This window comes from Armigeres subalbatus, chromosome 3 (assembly GCF_024139115.2).
Source record: "Armigeres subalbatus isolate Guangzhou_Male chromosome 3, GZ_Asu_2, whole genome shotgun sequence".
NCBI lineage: Eukaryota > Metazoa > Arthropoda > Insecta > Diptera > Culicidae > Armigeres > Armigeres subalbatus.
Window position 1 is genome coordinate 366,395,307 of NC_085141.1, and position 22,745 is coordinate 366,418,051.

Genomic DNA, 22,745 nt, shown 5'->3' on the forward strand with positions numbered 1-22,745 from the left:
AATGAAGATCTCCCAAAGGGCGCTGGGAGTCCACGCTGCGGCTGTAGCATACATGCTGGTACGGCGGCTTCTCTAATAACTCATTGATTTCTGAACGAAAACATCGACATTGTCAGTATCTCTATATTGATTAAATCAAAGAAATCGAGAATCGAATAATGGTTGTATTACCTTTCTAAGTCATAATTTTTATTTGAAGAAAGTGGTCATTTTCGAAAAATTTCAATGTGAGACTGCGAATTTTAAACCAATTGCATTCAAAAATAAAGAACCACAATCAAAAATATAAAGAATGTAAAATTAATGTATCTGAAAAACTTAGTTAAATATAGTATATCGTAAAATAGTTTTCTGAAGACGAAAACGGAAGCAACATCTAACTTACTCATAAGTTATAAAGATGCTAATCTAGCAAAGACCAATTCTCTATTTAGTGCAGACTCTCCCTCAACAACTGATAACCATTGAGCTCATTCCATCCCGGTTTCATCTTAGCGCCACAGTTAATCCACTCATCCGTCCAACGTCGATCGTCTTCTCAATTCGGCCAGTCAGTCAGTCATAGATCTGCCGCCGCGCTAATCGGACGTAACATTCTCGACGGGATCGAATCCTGAACGTGCCCACCAGAGTTCATCACTTGGGTTCACAGAAACTGATAACGGGTGTGTACGGTGGCGCTAGCCGGTGCTGATAAGGGACTCAGAAAGTGTGATTCGAAGACCCTTGATGGTGATGGTGTCCCTTCGGGTGGGACTGATTGTGCTAGTGCTGGGCCAGTGCTGCTGGGCTTGCAGCAAGGTTCCGGTGTTCAATGGTCGTGCGGTCGGCAAGGAGAAGAAACCCGGCGATAACGGATATCGGCTTGCGGTGCGCAACGAACCCAGCGGCTACGAACCGGGCAAGATCTATAATTGTAAATGTCCAAACATGCTGTACCTTCTTTGCTTAGGATTAAGCTGCAACGGTTTGAGCAAATGTGAATTAGAACCCCGGCTACGATGTGCTCTAATCAAGAACGATGCTGGTTTAATTATTGATGAGTACGCAAAACGCAATGCAACTGGTTCATCACTGATAACTACATGTGTGTCTGGCTATCACAGTTGGTCATTTGTGAACATATAAAGGAACATAGGTCGCAGTCCGCGTGTGTGCTTTGTGGCGGAAATGCTTTTTGCTATGGATGATGATGGAATTTGTTTGTGTCGGGTTCATCGGATGTATTTATTTTTGTATTCGATTGATAAGTCCAAGAGGCTTTGAATAGTATGTCATGTAGCATGGGTCTAAAGATGAGAAGTACTCATTTACCTGTGATCAGTAACAAAACTTTAAAACGTGTTTTTAAAAGTGTTATTATTTACATGGGAGATCCCTCAATGCAGGACACATAAGCCATTTAATGGAAAACTCTCTATTTATCAATATACACAAAAAAATTTCACGATTCAGAAATGTGTCCTCAAGTACCTCATGCATCATGTTCAAATACGACCAAGTTTCTTTTACATGAGTAAAGGCATCATTTAGAATTGCAATATTTCCCACTTGCTTTAAGCTGTAGACACTAAAATGTATTGGTAGAGCTTATTTGAATCTCAAGCTAATTTTCTTTTCTACTCCAAATTCCCACCTTTCTCAATGACATCTTCAATTGTTGTTTCTGCTTATTTGTTTCTGATACCTAAGCAAGAAGAAATAATTGAATTGAAGAAAGTTTAATAAAACTAGTATAGAGAATGGCCTTTTGATTACATGAACAATTTCAGTGTCCGGACCCGGGGGACAGCTATCGGATGCAGAAATTGATTTTGTACCACAGTTGCATTGTATATCAAACAAATCATGATCGTTATTTGAAATATGTCCAATATTGACCATCTCCACATAATCAAAATTTATTCAATTGATTTGAATATTTTTGATGAAAACCTACTAAAGTATGGCGAAACAAGAATTTTTTTTGACATTTTCGTTCAACTTCAAATTTTGCACAAATTTTTCAATGTGACGGTCTGGTATTCCATGCAGGTAAAGGACTTTTCAATAGCTATCGTTTGTACTTAATAAGATGGTACAGAGACCTCTTCAAGTGTTCTTTTGAGATGTATTCGAAATTGGGATGTTTTCGGTATTGGGAAACAGGTTATTCCGTGATAATAAGGATTTAAACTTTAATATTTAAGGAGAGAAATAAAACACGTTTTTATTTATACGTTTGGTTATGTTGTGTTTATATTTGATATCCAGTAATGACAGTCTGCTCAAAAAGGGGTTACGACATAAGGTCGAATATGCGGATTGTTATCCTTCAACATCCCTGCTCAATTCCTATATTCCATTAGACCAAGCATCTCCCGTAACTTCACGAACGCTGCAGTCGGTAATCCCTTCGTTAGAATATCGGCTAGTTGATCCTCAGAACGAACGTATTCCAAATGAATGCTCCGATTCTTAATCAGGTCACGAATGAAATAGTACTTGACTTCTACATGCTTCATCCTTCTGCTGTCGCGAGGTTCCTCCGCTACTCGTACACAAGATTGATTATCCTCATAGTAAGTAATCGGACGATCAATTTTGATTCCCAAATCGGCTAGAAGACGAACTAACCATATTCCTTCACAAGCGGCTGTACATAGTGCGACGAACTCTGCTTCTGTTGAAGAAAGGGATACGGTTGACTGTTTCCGAGTTAGCCAAACACTCGTGCTCCCGAAAATCTTGAACAAATATCCGGTCACAGAACGTCTATCGTTCACGTCGTTTGCCCAGTCTGCGTCGCTGAAGGCAGCCAGGGCCATTTCTCGATCGTCACCACGAAACTCCAACACCAGGTTCAACGTTCCTTTAACGTACCTCAAGATCCTTTTTAGGTGCACCCAGTGCTCTTCTGTTGGACAGCTTTGATACTGGCTCATGTAGTTCACAGAAGCTGATAAATCAGGTCTGCTTGCAAGGGTCACGTACATCAAGCAACCCACTAATTCACGGTAGGGCTTATCGGTACGTCGACTTTCTTCTCCTTTCTGCAACTTAAGATGACATTCAATCGGTGTGGACACCGGTCGGCACTCGTCCATGCCAAATCGCTTCAACAATTCCTTCAAATATGCCTGTTGACCAATTCGCATAATCCTTCCGTCCACATCGCGCTCGATGTGTATGCCAAGGAAGTTGCTCACAGCACCCAAGTCCACCATCTCAAACTCTTTTGATAGGAGCGATTTTACTATTCGGATCACCTTCAAATTATGGCCGACGATTAGAATATCGTCCACATAAAGAACGAGGAACACCTTCTCCAGTCCAGATTCCCGAATGTACAGGCATGGATCGTTGTCACTGCGCTTGAATCCAATACTGGTCACGAACCGGTGAAACCGGTCGTTCCAGGCCCGCGAAGCTTGCTTTAGGCCATAAATAGACCGATTCAAACGGAACACCAGGTCTGATCCCTGCTGAAACCCTTCTGGTTGGACCACATATATTTCCTCTTCCAATTGACCATTTAGGAAGGCGGTCCGGACATCCATCTGATGCACTAATAGTCGTTGCTGATTTGCTACTGCTAATACCGCTCGTAGGGTATTCAGCCTGGCCACAGGCGCATATGTTTCGGTATAGTCATACCCATAGCGCTGAGTGAACCCACGGGCCACCAATCTTGCCTTGTAGCGGTCCGGTTCTCCATTTGCACCATGTTTTACCTTAAAACCCATTTGCAAGATATCGGCTTCCTCCCAGCAGGCAACTGCATCAGCGTCCATGTTCGATTACGAGTCAATGAATCCATCTCGTCCTGCACGGCCTTCTGCCATTTAGGCCAATCGTCGCGTTTCTGCATTTCCTGCAAGGTATCCGGAAGATCCTCAACAAATCCGATAGCACTCAAAGCAAATCCAGCAAAGTCCATTTCGAAGTCCTTGTGCCACACTGGAGGCTTCCGAATACGACGACTTCGCTCCACCAGTTCCGGCTCTTCATTCGCTTCTTGATCATCCTCTAAAACTTCATCATCGTCGCAGCTTGTGAATCCATAGAACTCTTCATCACTCGCGTGTACTTCACCTTCCGACAACCGCTCTTGATGATCGGGTGTGCCACCAGACACTTCGGTAATAACACTATCTAACGAATCATTTGACTCACAACGATGAATGCTTAAGAGGTCGTTGCACACTTGTTGCTCCTTATGAGCAAAACAGTACCACCGCCATCGCTATCGATTCTCTCGTCGAAGACCACATCTCGAACGATCACCACCTTCATAATCTTCGGATTGAATACACGGTACCCATTCTTGGCATACCCAACGAATGTACCTTTCCACGATTTACTATCGAGCTTCTTCCTGTGCTCCTTGGGAATATGGCAGTGCGCAATACAACCAAATACGCGCAAGTTGGAGATATCTGGCTTCGATCCACTCCACAGCTCGAATGGCGTCTTTTTACACTCTATCGCGTTCGCCGGACTCCGATTTGTTAAGTAGGCAGCAGTTTCAATCGCTTCACTCCAAAACCCCTTACTGATTCCGCATTGGGCGAGCATCGAACGAGCTTTTTCAACCAAGGTGCGGTTCATGCGCTCGCTGACCCCATTTTGTTCCGGCGTATAGGGCACGGTATACTCCACCTGTATGCCCTTGTAGCGACAAAACTTGACGAACGCGTTGCTTCGGTACTCGCCACCATTATCACAGCGAATACGAGAAATTTTCTGGCCAAACTGCGCCTCTGCAACAGCCGTGTATTCTTCGAAACACTGTAGTACTTGATCTTTCGTCGCAATAGGGTACACTTTCACGAAACGACTCAATCATCAATAAAGGACACGAAGTACCTTGCACCATGATGACTTATGGGAGTGACCGGTCCACAAACGTCGGTATGCACCAACTCGAGAACTCGCGACGAACGCTTCCCGACGTGTGCCTTTTCGAAAGGCTTCCGGGTTTGCCGACCCTCGACGCACGGTTCACAAATTACGACCGATTCACTGTTCTTCTTCTTCAGAGTTTTGTCCATTCCTTCGACCATTTCGTTTTTAACCAGGCACAGCAAGTTCTTCTGGCTCAGATGCCCATACCGACGATGCAACAATTCGTCACATTTACGAATCTCACCGCACGAGTACAGTGACGACGCTTTGGTCAACTTGTCAACTGCATAGAAATCAAGTTCGTACAACAAATGTCCACGTTTACCTACCGCGACCACTTTCGAATCGTTTAAGATTTTTACCGTTCCGTTTTGAAAAACGACTGACATTCCCGCACTTTCAACTTTTCTTACTGAGAATAAGTTGCACCGTGCTTCGGGCACGTAGAGCACATCTTTTACTTGACATTCAATCTTCTTCTTATCAACGACGGAATTTACGACGATAGTTCCCGAATACTTGGCGACGACACTTTCACCGTTCTTCACAACAGCAATTTCCATTGGTTGCTCCAACCGACGGAGATGTACAAAAAGTTCTCGATTGTTCACTATGTGTTCCGATGCGCCCGAATCCACGAACCATTGGATTTTATTGATCGCACACGCCTTTTCAACACCGACGAAGCACACACCCTTACTTTCCCTGGTGAAATGAGCAGTCGGCTTCGGTTTCTGCTTCTCTTTCGCTTTTTCCTTATCCGGGCACTCCGAAGCTTTATGGCCAACTTTCTGACAGTAAAAACACTTGAATTTCTTCCGTTTACCGGAAAACTTTCCTTTTGGATTGGTACTGAACGCCGCCGAGTCCTGTTTTGCCATCGTACTAGCACCACCGGATGCATTCTGCTTTATTTCTTGGTCCAGCAGCCGGCATTTCACAAAATCCAACGTGAGCATTTGCTGCGGCAGCGACTCCATCGTCGTCACAACAGTTGAATACTCTTCACCCAGGCTGAGCAGCAATCCACAGACAACATCCACATCAGCCATCACCGCTCCGATTTCGCGCAGCTGCCGAACGAGCGATTCATATTTCATAAAATGTTGCTGCAACGATCCGCCCTCGTGTTTGAGCTCCTTCAGCTGTCGACTCAGATGCATTCTTTTCGCAACGCTTTTACGATCGAACACACGGGATAGTGCAGTCCAGATTGCTTTTGGCGTATCGTGCCCCTGCACATACTCGATTTGACTGTCACATATCCGCGAAACGATGAGCGATTTGCATTTGCGCTCCCGCTTTTCACCTTGTCCATCTCCTTATCCTTGCGATCCTTTTCCTGTGCCGTGTCCTCTGGTTTGACGACCAGATCATTCCGCTCTCGTGCCTCCGTCGTGATGAAATCCAGAAGATCGTGTTCTTCCAGAACTACCTCCATCCGATACTTCCACGTCGAAAAGTTGGTCCCGTCAAACAGGTGCACACGATGCACATCCTTTTCCTCCTCCATTTCTCACGGATTCTACGTTTCCCGACCGATAAACACTACCGAACCGATAACTCGCGTAAACCTGGGCCAATAACCTATTGGGAAACAGGTTATTCCGTGATAATAAGGATTTAAACTTTAATATTTAAGGAGAGAAATAAAACACGTTTTTATTTATACGTTTGGTTATGTTGTGTTTACATTTGATATCCAGTAATGACAGTCTGCTCAAAAAGGGGTTACGACATAAGGTCGAATATGGGGATTGTTATCCTTCAACATTCGGCGCTGGCGGATCTCCTCCTACCTCCTAACGAAATTAATAACTTGGTATGTTAGTACTATTCCATTCAATTTTTCTACTTGATTGTAACTTTACGTAAATGTAGATATCCTACTAACTTCTTCTAATAGTTCATAAACTTGAGACAAATGTTTTACCAAATCAACCACGGCGTCCACGATACTTATCCCAATAGACCTAGTCATATTGTATTAGTTGTTGTTGTGCACATGTCACAAAAACTGACTAAATTAAGTAGTTTAATAACTTGTCATAAGACGAGTTTGTACCTTCCCATTTAATTCCACCACTTGATTTTTGATATTTGACTCGACTTACGAGACACTGAAGATGACCTTACTGTTGAGGTCAAAATACGTATCTGTCAAGGTACAATCAAGTGGTGGAATTGAATGGGAAGGTACAAACTCGTCTTATGACAAGTGAAGACATTCCACAAAAAAACTCAAAATAATTTTCTTAGTTTAATAAATCAATCAAGAATTCTTTTTCATAAGGCTTCTATAGATTCGGAGCTATAATTGGAAGAAAATGGGCTTAACAATTAGAATCAGTGTTAAGGAGATCTTAACGGTTTTGTTAGAGAATTTCTGAAAGTTTCATGAGATTATCCCCAAACAATAAATCTAGTTTGTCATCAGAATTTTCTTATATTCTTCTTAAAAGTTTCCATAAATTTGCCTTAGAAGTTTTTTTGTAATTCATGTATGAAATGTGAATTTAATTTTAAAGGATTTTAAATCTTTGCATTGCGATCGTCGGAAGCGGAAGGATTAAGGACACCTACTTAAGAAAGATGCAGAGAACTCTACTCTCATAGGCGCCACGGGAGGATTTGGAATTGTTAGTGTGAAAGGTATAACACTAAGAATCGTTTTGGTAGAACGTGAAACACAGAAAAAAAACTAAGATATAAATACAAAGAAGGAAAAGGACGAGCCTGGGATTGAACCCACGGTCTCCTGCTTATAAGACAGAAGCAATAGCCACTAGACCACCGAGCTCGTCTTGATAAAATCCTATGAGAATTCCCGCGGAAATCCATTCATGTTCTCTTTGGGAAATTTCTTAAGTAAAATCATACAATATTCCTGCTGGAATTCATTCGGAAATTTATTGAGGAATGAAGCTTCCGATGATATTCCTAAAAGAAATTCCGAATGGATTCCTAAAGAACTTTCTGCGAGAATTTCTGAAGTAATGTACCAAAGAGTTTTCGAAGACATTTCCGGCAAACTTTTTAAAGGAATTTCCGGAAGAGCTTATGGAACCGAAGGAATTTCCGAAGAAAAATCAGAAGGAAACTTTAAAGGAAATTTTGAAGAAATCATTACAGACATTTTCAAAAGCATTCCTAACAGAATTTCCGAATGCATTTTCGAAGGAATTTTCTAAAAAAATATAAAGGAGTTTTGAATGAACTTCTGAAGAGATCCCCGAAAAAATTAAAAGAAATGGAGAATGGTTAAGGTAGTTCTGAAATAATTTCAAGGATTCCTAAGAAACCCCTAGAGAAATTTCTAAGAAAATTCCAAAGTAATTTCTTTAAAAATCCGAAGGAATGCCCAATAGAAACTCCTAAATTAAATTCCTTCCGACATTGTTTATGGATTTCTCTGGAAATTTCTTTAGGATTTCTTTTGGGAAATCTTTTAGAAATAGCTTCATAGCCTCTTTAAGCAGTTCATTCAGGATTTATTTTCGAAAATCCTTTCAGGTTCTCTTTTGGAAATGCCTTCAAAATCATTTGGAAATTCCTGCCCAAAACCCTCAATGAATTTCTCCAATAACTCCTCCAAAAATTCATTTGAGAACTGCTCTAAGACTTTTTTTCTTAAGTAATCTAAAAATATATTCCGCTACTAATTAATTTGTTTAAAGAATTCCTGAAATAAGCACTAAAAGGCTTTTAAAAAGAATTGTTGAAAAAAAAACCGAATGTATTACTGAATGATTTTTGGAAAGAACTCATGAAGGCGTTTTCGAAGGAATTCCTGCAGGAAGTTCTAAAAGAATATCCGGAGAATGTTTTAAGGGAATTGCTTGAAGAAGTTCTGAAGAAATTTTGAAGGAATTCCTTATGCAATATCTTGAAGAATTTATGGAAATATAGAAAATATGGAATGATTCCCAAAGAAATTTCAAAAGGGAGGACTTTCCGAAGGAATTCTCAAAGAAATTTCCAAAGATATTGCTTTAAAAAAATCCAAAACAAAATTTTGGAGAAACTCCTAACGGAATTTCTTAAGAAATTCCTTGTGGAGTATCCGAAGGAATTGCCAACGAAATTTTCGATACTTCTTCAAATATTCTCAGGAATTCCAAAAATTGGAAGTTTTTGAAGAATCATTTATTAGAGCTTTTACAATTAAGAATTAAACAATTTCAAGAAAATCAAATATAATAAAAGATTCGTAATGTTTGTACTAAATACTAAGCGGCGAGGCGACAACATCCCAGCTCTGGATTACATTGGCAGTTAATAAGACAAGAAGAGGCGTTTTCAACTGATGCTCGCCACATACCAAGTGGTTTTGACAATCATATACAAAAATTGATTTCTGAATAAAAATTAGTTACTCGGTACAAAAACACGGAAAAGCGTTGACAGTAGGGATTTTATTACTTTGCTAAATTTTGCCAAATATGTCATCTGTCCTAATAACACAATTCCAAAAACCAGTTAAACAATTTCTGTATTATTTTACTAGGTAAGGCCTCATTCGAACTCTCAAACTAATCAACCAACTTATTCATTAACCAAGACAATGTTTATTACTACACCGACTTAGTGACACCATCACTTGAGGTAGATTTTAAATTGAATTTTGACGAGTTCCACCTTAACATGAATTGTCATAAGACAAGTTTAGAACTATTTCAATTAATTCCACCACGTTGTATTGTTTTACAGATACGTATTTCGACCTCAATTGTCTTCTGTGTCTCGTACTTGACTCGACTTGACTCAAGTTAATTGAATTTTTTTTATTGCGATTAGTCATTGGTGTGGCCAAATTATGATCTGCGGCGCGCTGACCCAAAACCGTCGGCGGCGGCGTGGCGCAGCGACGCACAGGTCTAGTATTTACTTACAGGGGTTAGACAAAAAGGTTGAGATAGGTAAAAATAAGTCGAAATTCAAATCAGCATAACTTTGCGTATAATAATCCGATTTTGATAAAACCAAGACCATCAGAAGCGGACACTCTTCTAGTATACTGTCCTCTTTCATATCATGAGGTTGGCCCTTGGCCACCGGAAATGTTCCGGGTTTTCCGAGGGTATGTTCAAGATGCATTTTTTCCACTGCTTGTAATTTTATGTGACGTTAACTTTCATCATGTTTTATACTTTCTCCGAAAACTAGAACTTATATGCCGGCCAATGGTGGCTGTAGATTGAGAATCCATCTAAACTACACAGAGATACGGCCAGTTCCGTAAAAACGGTACCGGGAACATGAAGTTCTGCGAAAGTGACATTTGTTCAGGGTGTATGGCCATTCCCGTATCGTTTTCACGAAAATGGCCATATATCTGCGTATACATACCGGATTTTCGATCTGCAGCCAGCATTGGTCAGCATATTAGTTCTAGTTTCTGGGTAAAGCATGAAACATGATGGCAGTAAACGTCATAGAAAATGACAAGCAGCAGAAAAATGCCTTTTAACATACCTCGAAAACCCGGAACACCACCGGTGGCCAAGGGTCAATCAGAGGTTTCGCATAGGGCCAGTATACTAGAAGAGTTTCCGCGTCCGAGGGTCAAAGTTTGATCAAAATCGGATCATTCTACGCAAAGTTATGCAGATTTGAACTTCGACAAATTTTTGCCTATCTCAACCTTTTTGTCTAACCCCTGTACATAGGATAGAGCGGAGAGCGACAGCATGCGCCAGGAACGAAAATGGTCGCTGTGCTTTAGCCGGCTATAGATCGTGATCGTGCTTTAGTGTAGTGCAGCATAGAATTCACATTGGAATTGAAAATACGGATAAATCACAAATGATTTATCACAAATGTTTACATTAGGGGAGACTGGGTAGACTTGATCCCTTTTTCTGATTTCCGATGTATCACAGCCAAAAATAAATAAACATACGCGATTTCCACACAGACTCTCTAAGGAATATAGTATTTAACTTTACTGATGTATGACAGTCCTTAAATTATTGTTGTTATTGATACACAATCGATTTTTTAGAGTGCTGTCAAAAATTCACTTTTAAAATATTCGGGGGAAATTGATCCCTCTCCATGAACTTGCTTTGATAAAATTAGAAAGGCGCCCTCAGATTTTTTAAATATTTTTCTTTCAAAATACGCGCAATTTTCGAGTTGCTGTTGCTATACATGAACGATTTTTGTTATTCAATTCGACAGCACATGCAATTTTTGTATGGGTGACTAATGGGGGAACAAATGTCTCCATATTGAGGCAATAACTTCAAATCCAAATATCCTATAACTATAAAAACGAAAGCATTTGGTCATTGTTATGAAAAGTTATTAAAATTGTGCGTGGCCAATAAAAAAATCTTCAGGAAGGTCATAACATACAAACCGCCTTGCAGAATAAATAAGGTTGTCAATCCAAAAAATAACTCACCACATAAAGGTCATTTGTCTAGGGGATCTATACTAAAAAATACACTAGAACAAAACTACTTTAGTTCTCGATCAGGTGGTGATCAGGTCTCACCGGGGATCAATTCTACCCACCTTCCCCTACATTTTGAATTGTTGGCCTTTTAGTCCTTCATTTCTAGTTAAAATTGGATATATTTTATAACAATTATTATTGGCCTCAGATACATATTCTTACATTTATTTATTTACTACCAGACTAAGGCTGGATTGGCCTGTGCTGCACATAAAAGTCTTCTCCATTCAGATCGGTCTATGGTTGCACGTCCCCAACCACGCAGTCTGCGGAGGGTCCGCAAATCGTCCTCCACCTGATCGATCCACCTTGCTCGCTGTGCACCTCGCTTTCTTGTTCCCTTCGGATGGTTGTTGAGAACTATTGTCATTGGGTTACTGTCCGACATTCTGGCTACGTGCCCGATCCACCGCAGTCGTCCGACTTTCGCGGTGTGAACGATGGATGGTTCTTCCAGCAGCTCATGCAACTCGTGGTTCATTCGCCTCCTCCACGTACCATCCGCCATCTGCACCCCATACATGGTACGCAGCACTTTCCTTTCGAAAACTCCAAGTGCGCGTTGGTCTTCCGCGAGCATCTTCCAGGTCTCGTGTTCGTAGAGGACTCCCAGTCTAAAAAGCGTTTTGTAGATGTAAGTTCGTTACGGCGGCGAACTCTATTCGATCAGATCGTTTTGCGGATTCCAAACTACGTACGATTTCCAGCGACTGTAACGGAGACTGCAGACTAGGGTGGTGCTCAAAAGTTTCATCTCCTCGAAAAAAGTCCCTTTGCAAAATTTCAGCTCAATCGGACTTCATTTGTTTGACCAAAGCGGTCAAAGTTTGACTATTTTGTAACACGAAAATTTCCCAAGAACGGGTACAGGAAAAATTCGAAACCGATTTATGTTTATGCCAAATGTCTTAGAAATGCATGAAACGTTGAGTCAACACCAGATCTCGACGTTTCATGCATTTCTAAAACATCAAAAGTCCCAAAAAGTCAATTTTTCCCAAATTTTGTTTTGGTAGTGTACCTCCTGAAAAAGCTCATCAAGCTAGAGCTTCCGGAGGATGGTGACATGGAGCAACATCTACAACAGTTCACCGATTTGCTGCAACGGATCGCGGGAGACCCAATACCAGTGAAATGGCAGGTTGCAATGTTGTTGTGCTCACTGCCATATTCGTTCGGTCCGCTGGCAACAACTCTAGAGCAGCGACCCCGCAATGAACTGACATTGAACTTGGTCAAGTCAAAGCTGTTTGCAGAGGGTGATAAGCGACGGGAGATAACTGGTTCAGGATCTAATGAGAAAGCGTTGCGGATGGGTTTCCGCCGGAGCGAAGGTAGTTCGGAAGGCAGTTCTAGTGGTAGGGGCTTAAAGAATCCCGTGTGTGCTACTACTGCAAAAAGCCCGGACATCTAAAGCGAAACTGTCGTCGTTTGCAACTGGACGCCCAGAAGAAAGGCCTTTCGGGATCCAAGAAGAAAGAAGGAATCGGTGGTTATTCGAGGAATGGGAAAGATGTTAAAGTGAAACAGGCAAGCGTTTCTGAAGGCCCGCTGCCATGGATGGTCGGCCACGGAGAGCCGTCGAGGTAGACAGCGGTGCTTCACGACATTTGACAGGCGACAAGAAATTCTCTTCGACGCTGAAGGAGTCCACCAGAATGAGTGTACTACTGGCCGATGGAAAAAAGGCAGAAGTTGCTGAAATTGGGCAAGGGAGGCTTGTCGCGCTGGATGGTGACGGTGATCCAATCGATATCGTGCTGGGTGAGGTTCTGTTTGTTCCTGGGCTCACTACCGGGCTGATCTCGGTGAGTACGCTAACAACTAAAAGTTTCCATGTACTTTTCAACGGCGATGCGATACCGTGCCGGTGACATTACGGTATGGTAGTTTGAATAGACTATGCACTATGATCAGACAAACTATGATCAAGCAATGATCTCCATTCAAACTAATAATTCGTCCTATTGCCAACATACTTGGAAACGACGATTGGGCTATCGTGACCTGAAAATAGTCAAAATAATTCACGATGTGGATTGCGGTATAAATAGCGTTTGCCGATGTTGTGTCGAGGGTAAAATGTCTCGGACCCCGTTTCGAAGAAAGGTCGACCGTGGGTCGCAAGAGACGTTGGATATTATTCTTCCGGATTTAAGCGGACCGATGACCAACACTTTCAGTGGGAATTTGTACTTCCTTACTATAATCGACGATTTCACCTGGATGACTTTTACTTACTTTTTGTGTAAGAAATCCGAGGCTGCCGAAAAGATACGAGATTTTGTCAACTTCTGCAAGACGCAATTTGGCAAAACACCACGCATTCTGCAATCAGACCGTGGTGGCGAATATCTAAATAAGGATTTACAGCAGTTTCTTCGGAACGAAGGAATACTTACCCAATATACAGCTCCGTATTCTCCCCAGCAGAACGGGTTGGCGGAGAGAAAAAACCCAGGAAATGGTGCTGTGTATGCTGCTGGAAGCTGGTCTAGAGCAAAAGTATTGGGGTGAAGCAATCCTGACAGCTACATATATACAGAACCGTGTTCCATCTCGATCAATTGGTATCAGCCCGTACGGAAAGTGGTTCGGTAAAAAGCCGTCATACGAAAACTTCAGGATCTTTGGTTGTGAAGCATGGGTGCAGATTCCTGCACAACGCCGGAAGAAGATGGAGGTGAAAGCCCGCAAGCTGGTATTTGTTGGCTATGCAACTTAACAGAAAGCATATCGTTTTCTTGATACTACTACCGGTCAGATCACGATTAGTCGGGACGTTAAGTTCATTGAAGATCTGAAGATGGAGGTGATTCGTACTGATCTAGTGCCACCGAAACGAGAAGTGAGAGAAATTGAAGAAGAGTCCTTGGAACAAGAAGAAGAAGAGCAAGTGCGTGAAGAACCTGTGTCGGAAGAAGAACAAATTTGTGAAACTGAACAAGGGAATGGACAAAACAATATGCCCCGTAGATCAACGAGAGGTGTTCTGCCCTTTAGATTCAGAGACTATGAACTCGGAATGGTTGCAATGGACCAAGAAGAACCAGTGAGATATGTGAACTGTTCCCGCAAGGAGGAGTGGATGCGTGCGATGAAAGAGGAGTACAATTAATTGTAAGAATTCTTTGATCTCGAACAATACCTGGAAGCTTGTAGACCCACCGGCCAACCGTAATATCATTGGATGTAAGTGGATCTTTCGCAAGAAACTAGACACAGAAGGCAAAGTAGAGCGGTTCAAGTCTAGGCTCGTGGCACAAGGTTTTACACAGCGTGACGGGTCTGATTACGACGAGACCTTTGCTCCGGTCGCAATGCAGTCTGTGGTAACTGCGGGGCGTAACAAGATGCTAGTGAAACATTTAGACGTTAAGACCGCGTATCTTTATGGCACACTCAACGAAGAGATTTACATGCGGCAACCGCCGGGTTTCGTTGAGAAGAATAAACAGGAACAAGTTTGCCGGCTACAAAAAAGGATTTACGGCCTGAAACAGGCCGCCAGGGTTTGGCACCAAACCATAACAAGCATCCTGTTGAAGCTGGGTTTTACGCAATGCTATTCGGATACCTGTTTGTACAAGAAGCAGATCGGGGACGGATCTTCCCATCTATGTAGATGACATCTTGGTTGTCTGCCAGTATGCAGAGGCAATTGAAAAATTAGAAGTGAAGCTACAACAGAGACTGAACATCACGAGGTTGGGCAACATCAGTTGTTTCCTCGGCATACGAGTTTTGCGTGATTCTGCTGGTATCTACAGTCTTAGCCAGGAAGCGTTCATCGTAAAAATTTCCAAGCGTTTCGGATTAGATGAATCAAGAGGATCAAAGTTTCCTATCGACACAGGCTACTTTAATATAGCTAGCGAGAGCAAGAAACTGAAGGACAATGCCGAGTACTATAGCCTGGTTGGATAGCTTTTCTATCTCGCTACGAATAGCCTCTTCGATATAGCTGTGAGTGTCAGAACACTGAGTCAGAAAATTAGTTGTCTATCCGAGGTGGACTGGACGGAGGCGAAAAGGATTGTGCGGTATTTAGTTTATACTAAGAACTATAAGTTGAAGCTCAGGGGGGTCCCGTAGCGTAGTTGGCTACACGTTCGCCTTTCAAGCGAATGGTCATAGGTTCGATTCCCAGCCCCTCCACCAAAACCCTTGCCAGTCGCCGGATGCGCAGCCTATGCGGTGGCGTATTGGGGTGCACGCCTCACCGTCACGGCTGCCTGATGACGACTGACAACTTGTTCTTCTCGAAGGCATTCCTCCAACGTTACCCGGATAAATGGCAACCGGACAATGCAACGATCATTGGATACACGACATGGACAAAACGAACACAATGGACTCACGACGAGATGGACCGGCAACGACAACAACAATGAATAATGGAAAAATCTAAAAATAGATTCTGTGTGGATTCTGGCTGCAGAATACCACAGTAGATCTCGGCACAGTAGCGGTCAAGTAACACAGAGTCAGGGTTGGTTCGCTCTGAGGAGTATTCAAGAGAAGGTGTAAAAACTTCTCTTTTCTCGATCTGTTATCCGAGTGTATTGTGCAGAAATACACTTTATCTTTGTATGAAGGAGCGTGCGTAGTATCCACTCTTCGTCGCACAAGTCCACAAGTGTAAAGAGTACAGGAAAATGGTTATTTGCTGTTTACCAAAATGCATACATTTAGGCTATATTCTAAATCTTCCATGTAAATACGCTGTTGTGAGTGCCTAAACATAGACCATTTTGTACACAGTGTCAAAACACACGCGACCGAAAATATTCTCACTTTTTATCGAGCATGTTTCTCTTGGCTTCAATCACACGTACGTGTGAACGCTCTCGAGTGTGAATCAATACACTTCTCTTTTGTTGTAAATTCTCTACACATTTCAAGACGAAGTGTGAGAAATGACCAACCCTGCACAGAGTGCCTATTAAATAAATAAAGGAACAAAAAAAAAGTTGAAGCTTGGCGATGCAAAGGAACCCTTTGAGCTGACTGGTTATTGCGACGCTGATTGGGCCGGGGATACCACGGACTGCAAATCATGTAGTGGTTATCTGTTCCGCATAGGAGGAGCCACCGTAAGTTGGTCAAGTAGGAAACAATGCTGCGTTACTATGTCCACAATGGAGGCAGAATACGTGGCCCTTTCCGAAGCTGTGCAGGAGGTTGTGTGGCTCCGTGGTTTGCTGGATGAGTTAGGTGTTAAACAAGATAAGGCGACAGTGATCTATGAGGACAATAAAAGCTGCCTTGACTTCGTTTTACTGGATCAACTCAAAAGAAGATCAAAACATATAGCAACACGTTATCACTACACCAGAGAACTATGTGCTGCTGGTGTTATCAAGCTACAGTACTGTACATCGGAAGAAATGATAGCTGATGTCTTGACCAAGCCACTTGGCTCAGTCAAGCTGAAGAAGTTTGCAGTCGCAATGGGTTTAAGAGAGCATCAGGGATGAATTCGCGAGGAGGGGTGTTAGCAATCCTATGCATATGAGGAGGGCGAATACACCACCCTGTGTACTGTTGACCGATAAAAATTTATGTTGAAAACTTTGGCTCTGTCATATGGCCTCCTCCCCTAATCATAAGAAACGTGCATTAATTTATCGTCTGTTTTGACGTAGGACTTACGTCTCTCTTTACTATACCGGGTGTCATTCCAAAATATTCAAATCGACCGCGTTACGCTGTGTTGAAAGATTTTAAACGTTAATAGCGTTCGTCTCAATGGACGAATTTCTGCGGTAAGCCCCTCAATCGACAGATTTCAAGTATGCCTTTCATGTCCATGCTTGATAAGACCCGAAAAATTTGTTTCAATAGGCATGAAACTGTTTTCAATGAAAAACATTGAGATCAAGGGAACCTATAAATATGGGTAACGCATAATTCTTGCATCATTCCATTATCACGTTCTCATTGGTGCAGACACCAGCGAATGAGCAGCCGCTGGATCTGCCGAGAAGCAATAAAATAGCGCAACGCGATTTTTTCCTTCCATTCTGACCGGGACAAGCAAAGCAACCGCATCATCGATTGAACAGCACTCACACCTTTTAGCAGGGAATGAGGTCTGCACCGACTGCTTTTTCGGCTCGACACCATCGAAGCCACCATCATCATCCGAAACCTAGCCAGTACAGCAGCAGTCCACCCTACAGACCCAACAAAGCAGCAATGCTGAGCAGATACCGGCAGCAGCAGCAGAGTCGAGCCGAGACCGGCCGGCATCGGTGATGAGCCGAGACAGGCTGAAGAACAGCCACATGATGCAGCATGTATGTCCAAAAAACAAACGGTTCTTCAGAGAGCCAATAATAGATATCAATATCAAAGCTTTCAATATCCTTCGGGATAGAAATTGTACTTGGGTGTTAAATCCAATATTCTAGTGATAAAATTTTATGCGTGATTTTCACAAATAGCGTCAAAACTAAGAGTGGATAATTTTTCTGATTTAACCGCGAAGTGGACGAAGGACATCGCTTGACCCACCCCCATGAAACGGCTGTCATCCACGAACAACTCGCCTGAAGCCAAAAACATGGTGCTGCAACATGGTGCTGGATGTAAACATTGACGGTTAAGCAATAAACACACGAAGTCAGAACAGTCGGATGCGTAAGCGGCATGTGTTGCATTGTAAAATTATATTCAACGAGATGTATTTCATTGCTGCGTGATTTTCGACGTTATTGATTGGCGCTTTGATGTTGCATGAACAAGAAGTAGAAAGATAATATTTAAAAAATTTCGCACGGTAAAACATACGAGGAAATGTTTGAAACTCTTCTCTGTAATTCTAGAGGCAATTTAATTTAAACGGTAAACAGTACGGGGTTGGACTTTTTTTATACTGTGTATTAAGTATGATATCTCAGAATAAAACTTGAAATTGAAATATTGTGTTTATTGTGCAGTAGAAAACAAGACTAACCCCGTACTGCTAACCGTTTTTAATTGAATTGCTTCTAGAATTTTAAAGAAGTTTTTCAAAAATTTCTTCGTATGTTTTCCCGTGCAAATATTTTTGATTATCATCTCTTTGCTTCTTCTTCTTCTTCTTCATGCAACATCAAAGCCCCAATCGCCAATGCTCTCGCGGCGGTATGAACGGAGCTTAAAATAGGAAAGGCAACACTAGCGCCACCCAATCGGTAGACGGCTTCAAGAACTACATCTCATTTCAGGGGGTGGCTTGACCATGCCTAAAAAAACATAAGATGTCCAAATCTCTCACATAATATTTGGATATTTGGATTAAAAAAACACCGATAACAGCTCAAACATTAATAAACTATCAATCGATTTTTCATCAAATGTTGGATTTTTTGGCATTGATCAAGAAATATCTAGATAAACATTGTTTGATACTGACCGCACACAAAGCGAACGTGATTGAATGATCGTCCCATGTTACCAATTCTAAATCTTATCACCCGAAATCCCGGGTGTTTCCTTCCATCTACTACTAACAATGTTGTCTCAGAAAAGAACACGTACTTCTCACCTGAACTGCAATTCTAAGCTCGCTTGCCCGGCTTATTGGCCTGTATCAAGCGAAAAGTCCCGTTAGGAAATAGATGCCAGCAGCGAGCAGCAAACGTAAAACAGAAGAAGCCCTTCTCGAACGCGTTGATGATGATGACGCTTTGGCTGACAAAGAAGCGGGATACAAGACACTGGCTAATTGGCCCACCAATTGGGAAGCAGAGAAGATTCAAAATAAGGTATAAAAGAAAAGTGCATTCGCTCGCAGAGCATTCAGTCTTTTTTATACCACCACTAGAAATTCGCGGTTATTTGAAAAGATTGTTTTCTTACTGTTTGGACTAAGCCGAAGCAAACAGCCTTTTTCAAGGCTCTAAGAGTTAAAAATAATGTTCTCTTTCAGTTGCTATCGCACGGATTAGGAGGCCTTACATCCCCTGCTGGGCCAACTTGTGGCTTATTTCAGGCAGTCCTTCAGTGGGAAGGTTGCCACTGTCGAGGCTAATATTCCGTGACAGGACAGATACTTCCTGAATTGTTTTTGATGATTCTTGTTCGAGGTAGATTTGATTTCTGTGTCGGTTTGATGAGAAGATTTTGCCAAGGAATGGTATGCAACGCCGATTATTTATCCAAAATAGTTTATGTGAGAAATTTGGACATATTATGTATCTTAAAGGCATGGTCAAGTCAAGTCCTACGTCCACTTAACGGTTATGTCACAGACATTACCAACTGTTCGTTTTTCTTATATTATTCAAAAAGAAAGCCAGCAAAAGCTCACATGAAGGTGGCCAATGATGTTTATTTTATTTGTCTAATTAGACGTTATGAACATTAAAATAAATCGAAAATATGGAATTTTCATTTTCCGATAGGTATTCACGAAAAAAGAGAAAAATATCGCGAATCATAAAAATTATAGCTAATTTTTTTCTTTTCCCTCCATCTCCCACCAAGTGTTTCTGGTCGGTTCCCGGACCCACGTGAAGCTCCAGCAGTTTACGCATTTCATGCTGACGGCTCAGGCCACCACGGGAACAGCCAAAAATGCTCGCACTGTCATTGCCGGTCCCAAGCGGGTCGGTCGGTTCCAGCTGTTCAGCGATTCGCTTACCAAATTCTACGACCACTGTGTCAACACGGTAACCCAGGCGGATGACTTCCCCAAAACGGAGATTCAGGTGATGTGGGTGGCACCGGCCAGCGGATCCGGATGCGTTAGTTTGTCGGCCATGGTTTTCGAGGGGGAGGACTCGTGGTACTCGGACGAGGGCTCGCTAACGAAGGTGCTCTGCGAAATCAAACCGGACCCGACGGTGGTCAAAGGCGAATGCTGCGCGTGCGATGAAGCTAAGTATAACGTGTGTTTTATTGGAATTGTAGTAGAGTTCGTACTAACAGACTTTTTTCATTTCAGTTTGTTTTCGAGGGAATCTGGTCCAACGAGACGCACCCGAAAGATTTTCCATTCGCCGTCTGGTTAACTCACTTTTCCGATGTCATTGGTGCTTCACATGATACAAATTTCTCATTTTGGGGTGAAAATCATATTGCCACCGATGGATTCCGATCACTGGCTGAGTGGGGATCAATTCGTCAACTGGAACAAGAGCTGAGAGCGAAGGGGCCACGACTGAGGACATTGATCAAAGCTGCTGGTCTGTGGTATCCGAGGGTGAATTCGAATACGACCTCAAATTTCCGGGTTGACAGAAAGCATCACAAGGTTTCTTTGGCGTCCATGTTTGGCCCGTCGCCTGATTGGGTGGTTGGAGTCAGCGGGTTGGACCTATGCAGTGAAGACTGTACTTGGGTGGAGTCGTTGGATATTGATCTGTATCCATGGGACGCTGGTACCGACAGTGGTATTAGCTATATGTCTGCGAATGCTGAAACTCAGCCAAGAGAAAGAATGACGCGTATCACAACACTATATCCAGAGGATCCCCGAGCCCCGTTCTATAATTCAAGATCGAAGGATATGATTCCATTGGCAAGGGTTTACTTCCGTCGAGAGAAGGTCATACATGGAAACTGTGACGACGAGTTTCTTCAGTCGCAAGTACTGGAACTCGCGGAGAACACCGAGGAGGCCAGCAGGCCAGAGTGTGAGACAACAGGTTACAGTGAATGGACGCCATGCTCGGTCACTTGTGGAAAAGGGATCCACATGAGGACTAGAGAGTATCTTAAACCGGAGCAGGCAGCTCGATTCCAGTGCAATAGACAACTAATTTCGAAAGAGATGTGCGTAGCGGATATTCCAGAATGTCCTGAGCGTTCCGAGTCCGAAGACAGCTCGGAGGATATTCGTAAGATTGCTGCTGCTGTGGATGATAATGGTGAAGGCATTGGCGTGTGTCAGACCACGAGGTGGAGCGAATGGTCGGAATGTTCGGCTACTTGCGGAATTGGAGTCAGTATGAGAACTCGGACCTTCATAAATCATGTGGGACGAAAGAAGTGTCCACATATCAGTGTTGGTAAGTTGAAATAATTTTTTAGTGTACAACTTGTAATTATTTCTAATGTTTACAGTTGAAAAGGAGAAATGCATGAAACCGGAGTGCTCACTTTTGGACGTAGAAGTTCCGGATTCGATGTGCCCAACTACTGTTTGGAGTGACTGGAGTCCGTGCAGTGCGACATGTGGAAAAGGAGTCAGAATCCGTACTCGTCTCCTCTTGGTTGGTCCAGACCTGCAAGAGAAATGTTCTCAGAGGTTAGAGCTGAACCAACAAAGACCGTGTTCGGAGAAGGCCGATTGTTCAATCGATTTATCCACTGCAAGAGAAATCTGTGTTCTACCTCCGGAATCTGGACCGTGTCGGGGCAAATACCAACGATTTGCGTATGATGGCGAACGGGACACTTGTGTTCCGTTCTTCTATGGTGGCTGTCGAGGAAATCGTAACAATTTCCTAACGAATGAGGACTGCCTTCAGACATGTCGAACTACTAAAGGTTTGTGAATCAATGAATTGCCAGGATCAGTTTTGTAATTTCGAATAATTTTCAGAATACAGCCATTCAACCGTTGGACCGCTACGCTACGGACAAGATCTAGTGGGGGGACTACCGGTAGATTGCGTTCTATCCGACTGGACGGAGTGGAGCTCATGCAGTGTGACTTGCGGAACGGGTCGATCGGAGCGCTACCGTAACGTGGTGGTTCCAGCGCAAAATGGCGGTCAACCATGCCCCAATAGACAAGTGAAGCGGCGCAAATGCTCCGGGCCACCGTGTTAGGATGGAGAGATTACCTATATTTTAGGTTATTTTTCGGTCGTCCAGACCGATTCTTTAATACTTCGTTTGCTCGGTGACTGAATAACCTGTTATTCAACTTGTCATAACTTGTTCTACTAGTTAATACTATACAATTCAATTCCTTCACTGTCCATGTCATCGAAGTCAAATATTTTTTACAAGCGCGTAGAAAGAACATAGTAGTAAACACTGATGTAAAACCATAGTAAAACTACTAATAGTAACATTAGTAAAATACATTTTGTTTCAAATACTCAAATTGAATCTCGTCGAAGAATACTTAGTTTCCTATTGGATATTTTATATGAGATTTGAGTTGTTATATAAATAAATGATTGAATACACCTTGCAAACATTCATTTATTAAAGCACGCGAAATGTAGCCATTCAAAAACGGGTTTTGGGGGCTCGTTTTTTTAACTTATTTTATTTGCTAATAATCTAATACATGCATACCACTCTTAGACTAGATGTTCCGTGTTTTCTTAACACTATCATCCTTATTTTCTATATTACATCTTTAGTTATTATTAATACATTTCAATTGCCTCTGGCAGTTAGGATTTTTCCTCTGGTTAAATTGAACCATGTAGGAATTACGATGTTG

General features: G+C 42.4%; 1 protein-coding gene across 1 annotated transcript; it reads left to right on the forward strand.

Moving 5' to 3' along the window:
• Window positions 1-544: 544 nt before the first annotated feature.
• Window positions 545-22,482, forward strand: LOC134226341 (spondin-1). The gene is made up of 5 exons (XM_062707058.1): window positions 545-916; window positions 19,826-20,229; window positions 20,286-21,351; window positions 21,407-21,832; window positions 21,888-22,482. The coding sequence occupies exons 1-5, from the start codon at window positions 730-732 to the stop codon at window positions 22,115-22,117; spliced, it is 2,313 nt and encodes a 770-aa protein (XP_062563042.1). The 5' UTR covers window positions 545-729; the 3' UTR covers window positions 22,118-22,482.
• Window positions 22,483-22,745: the final 263 nt, after the last annotated feature.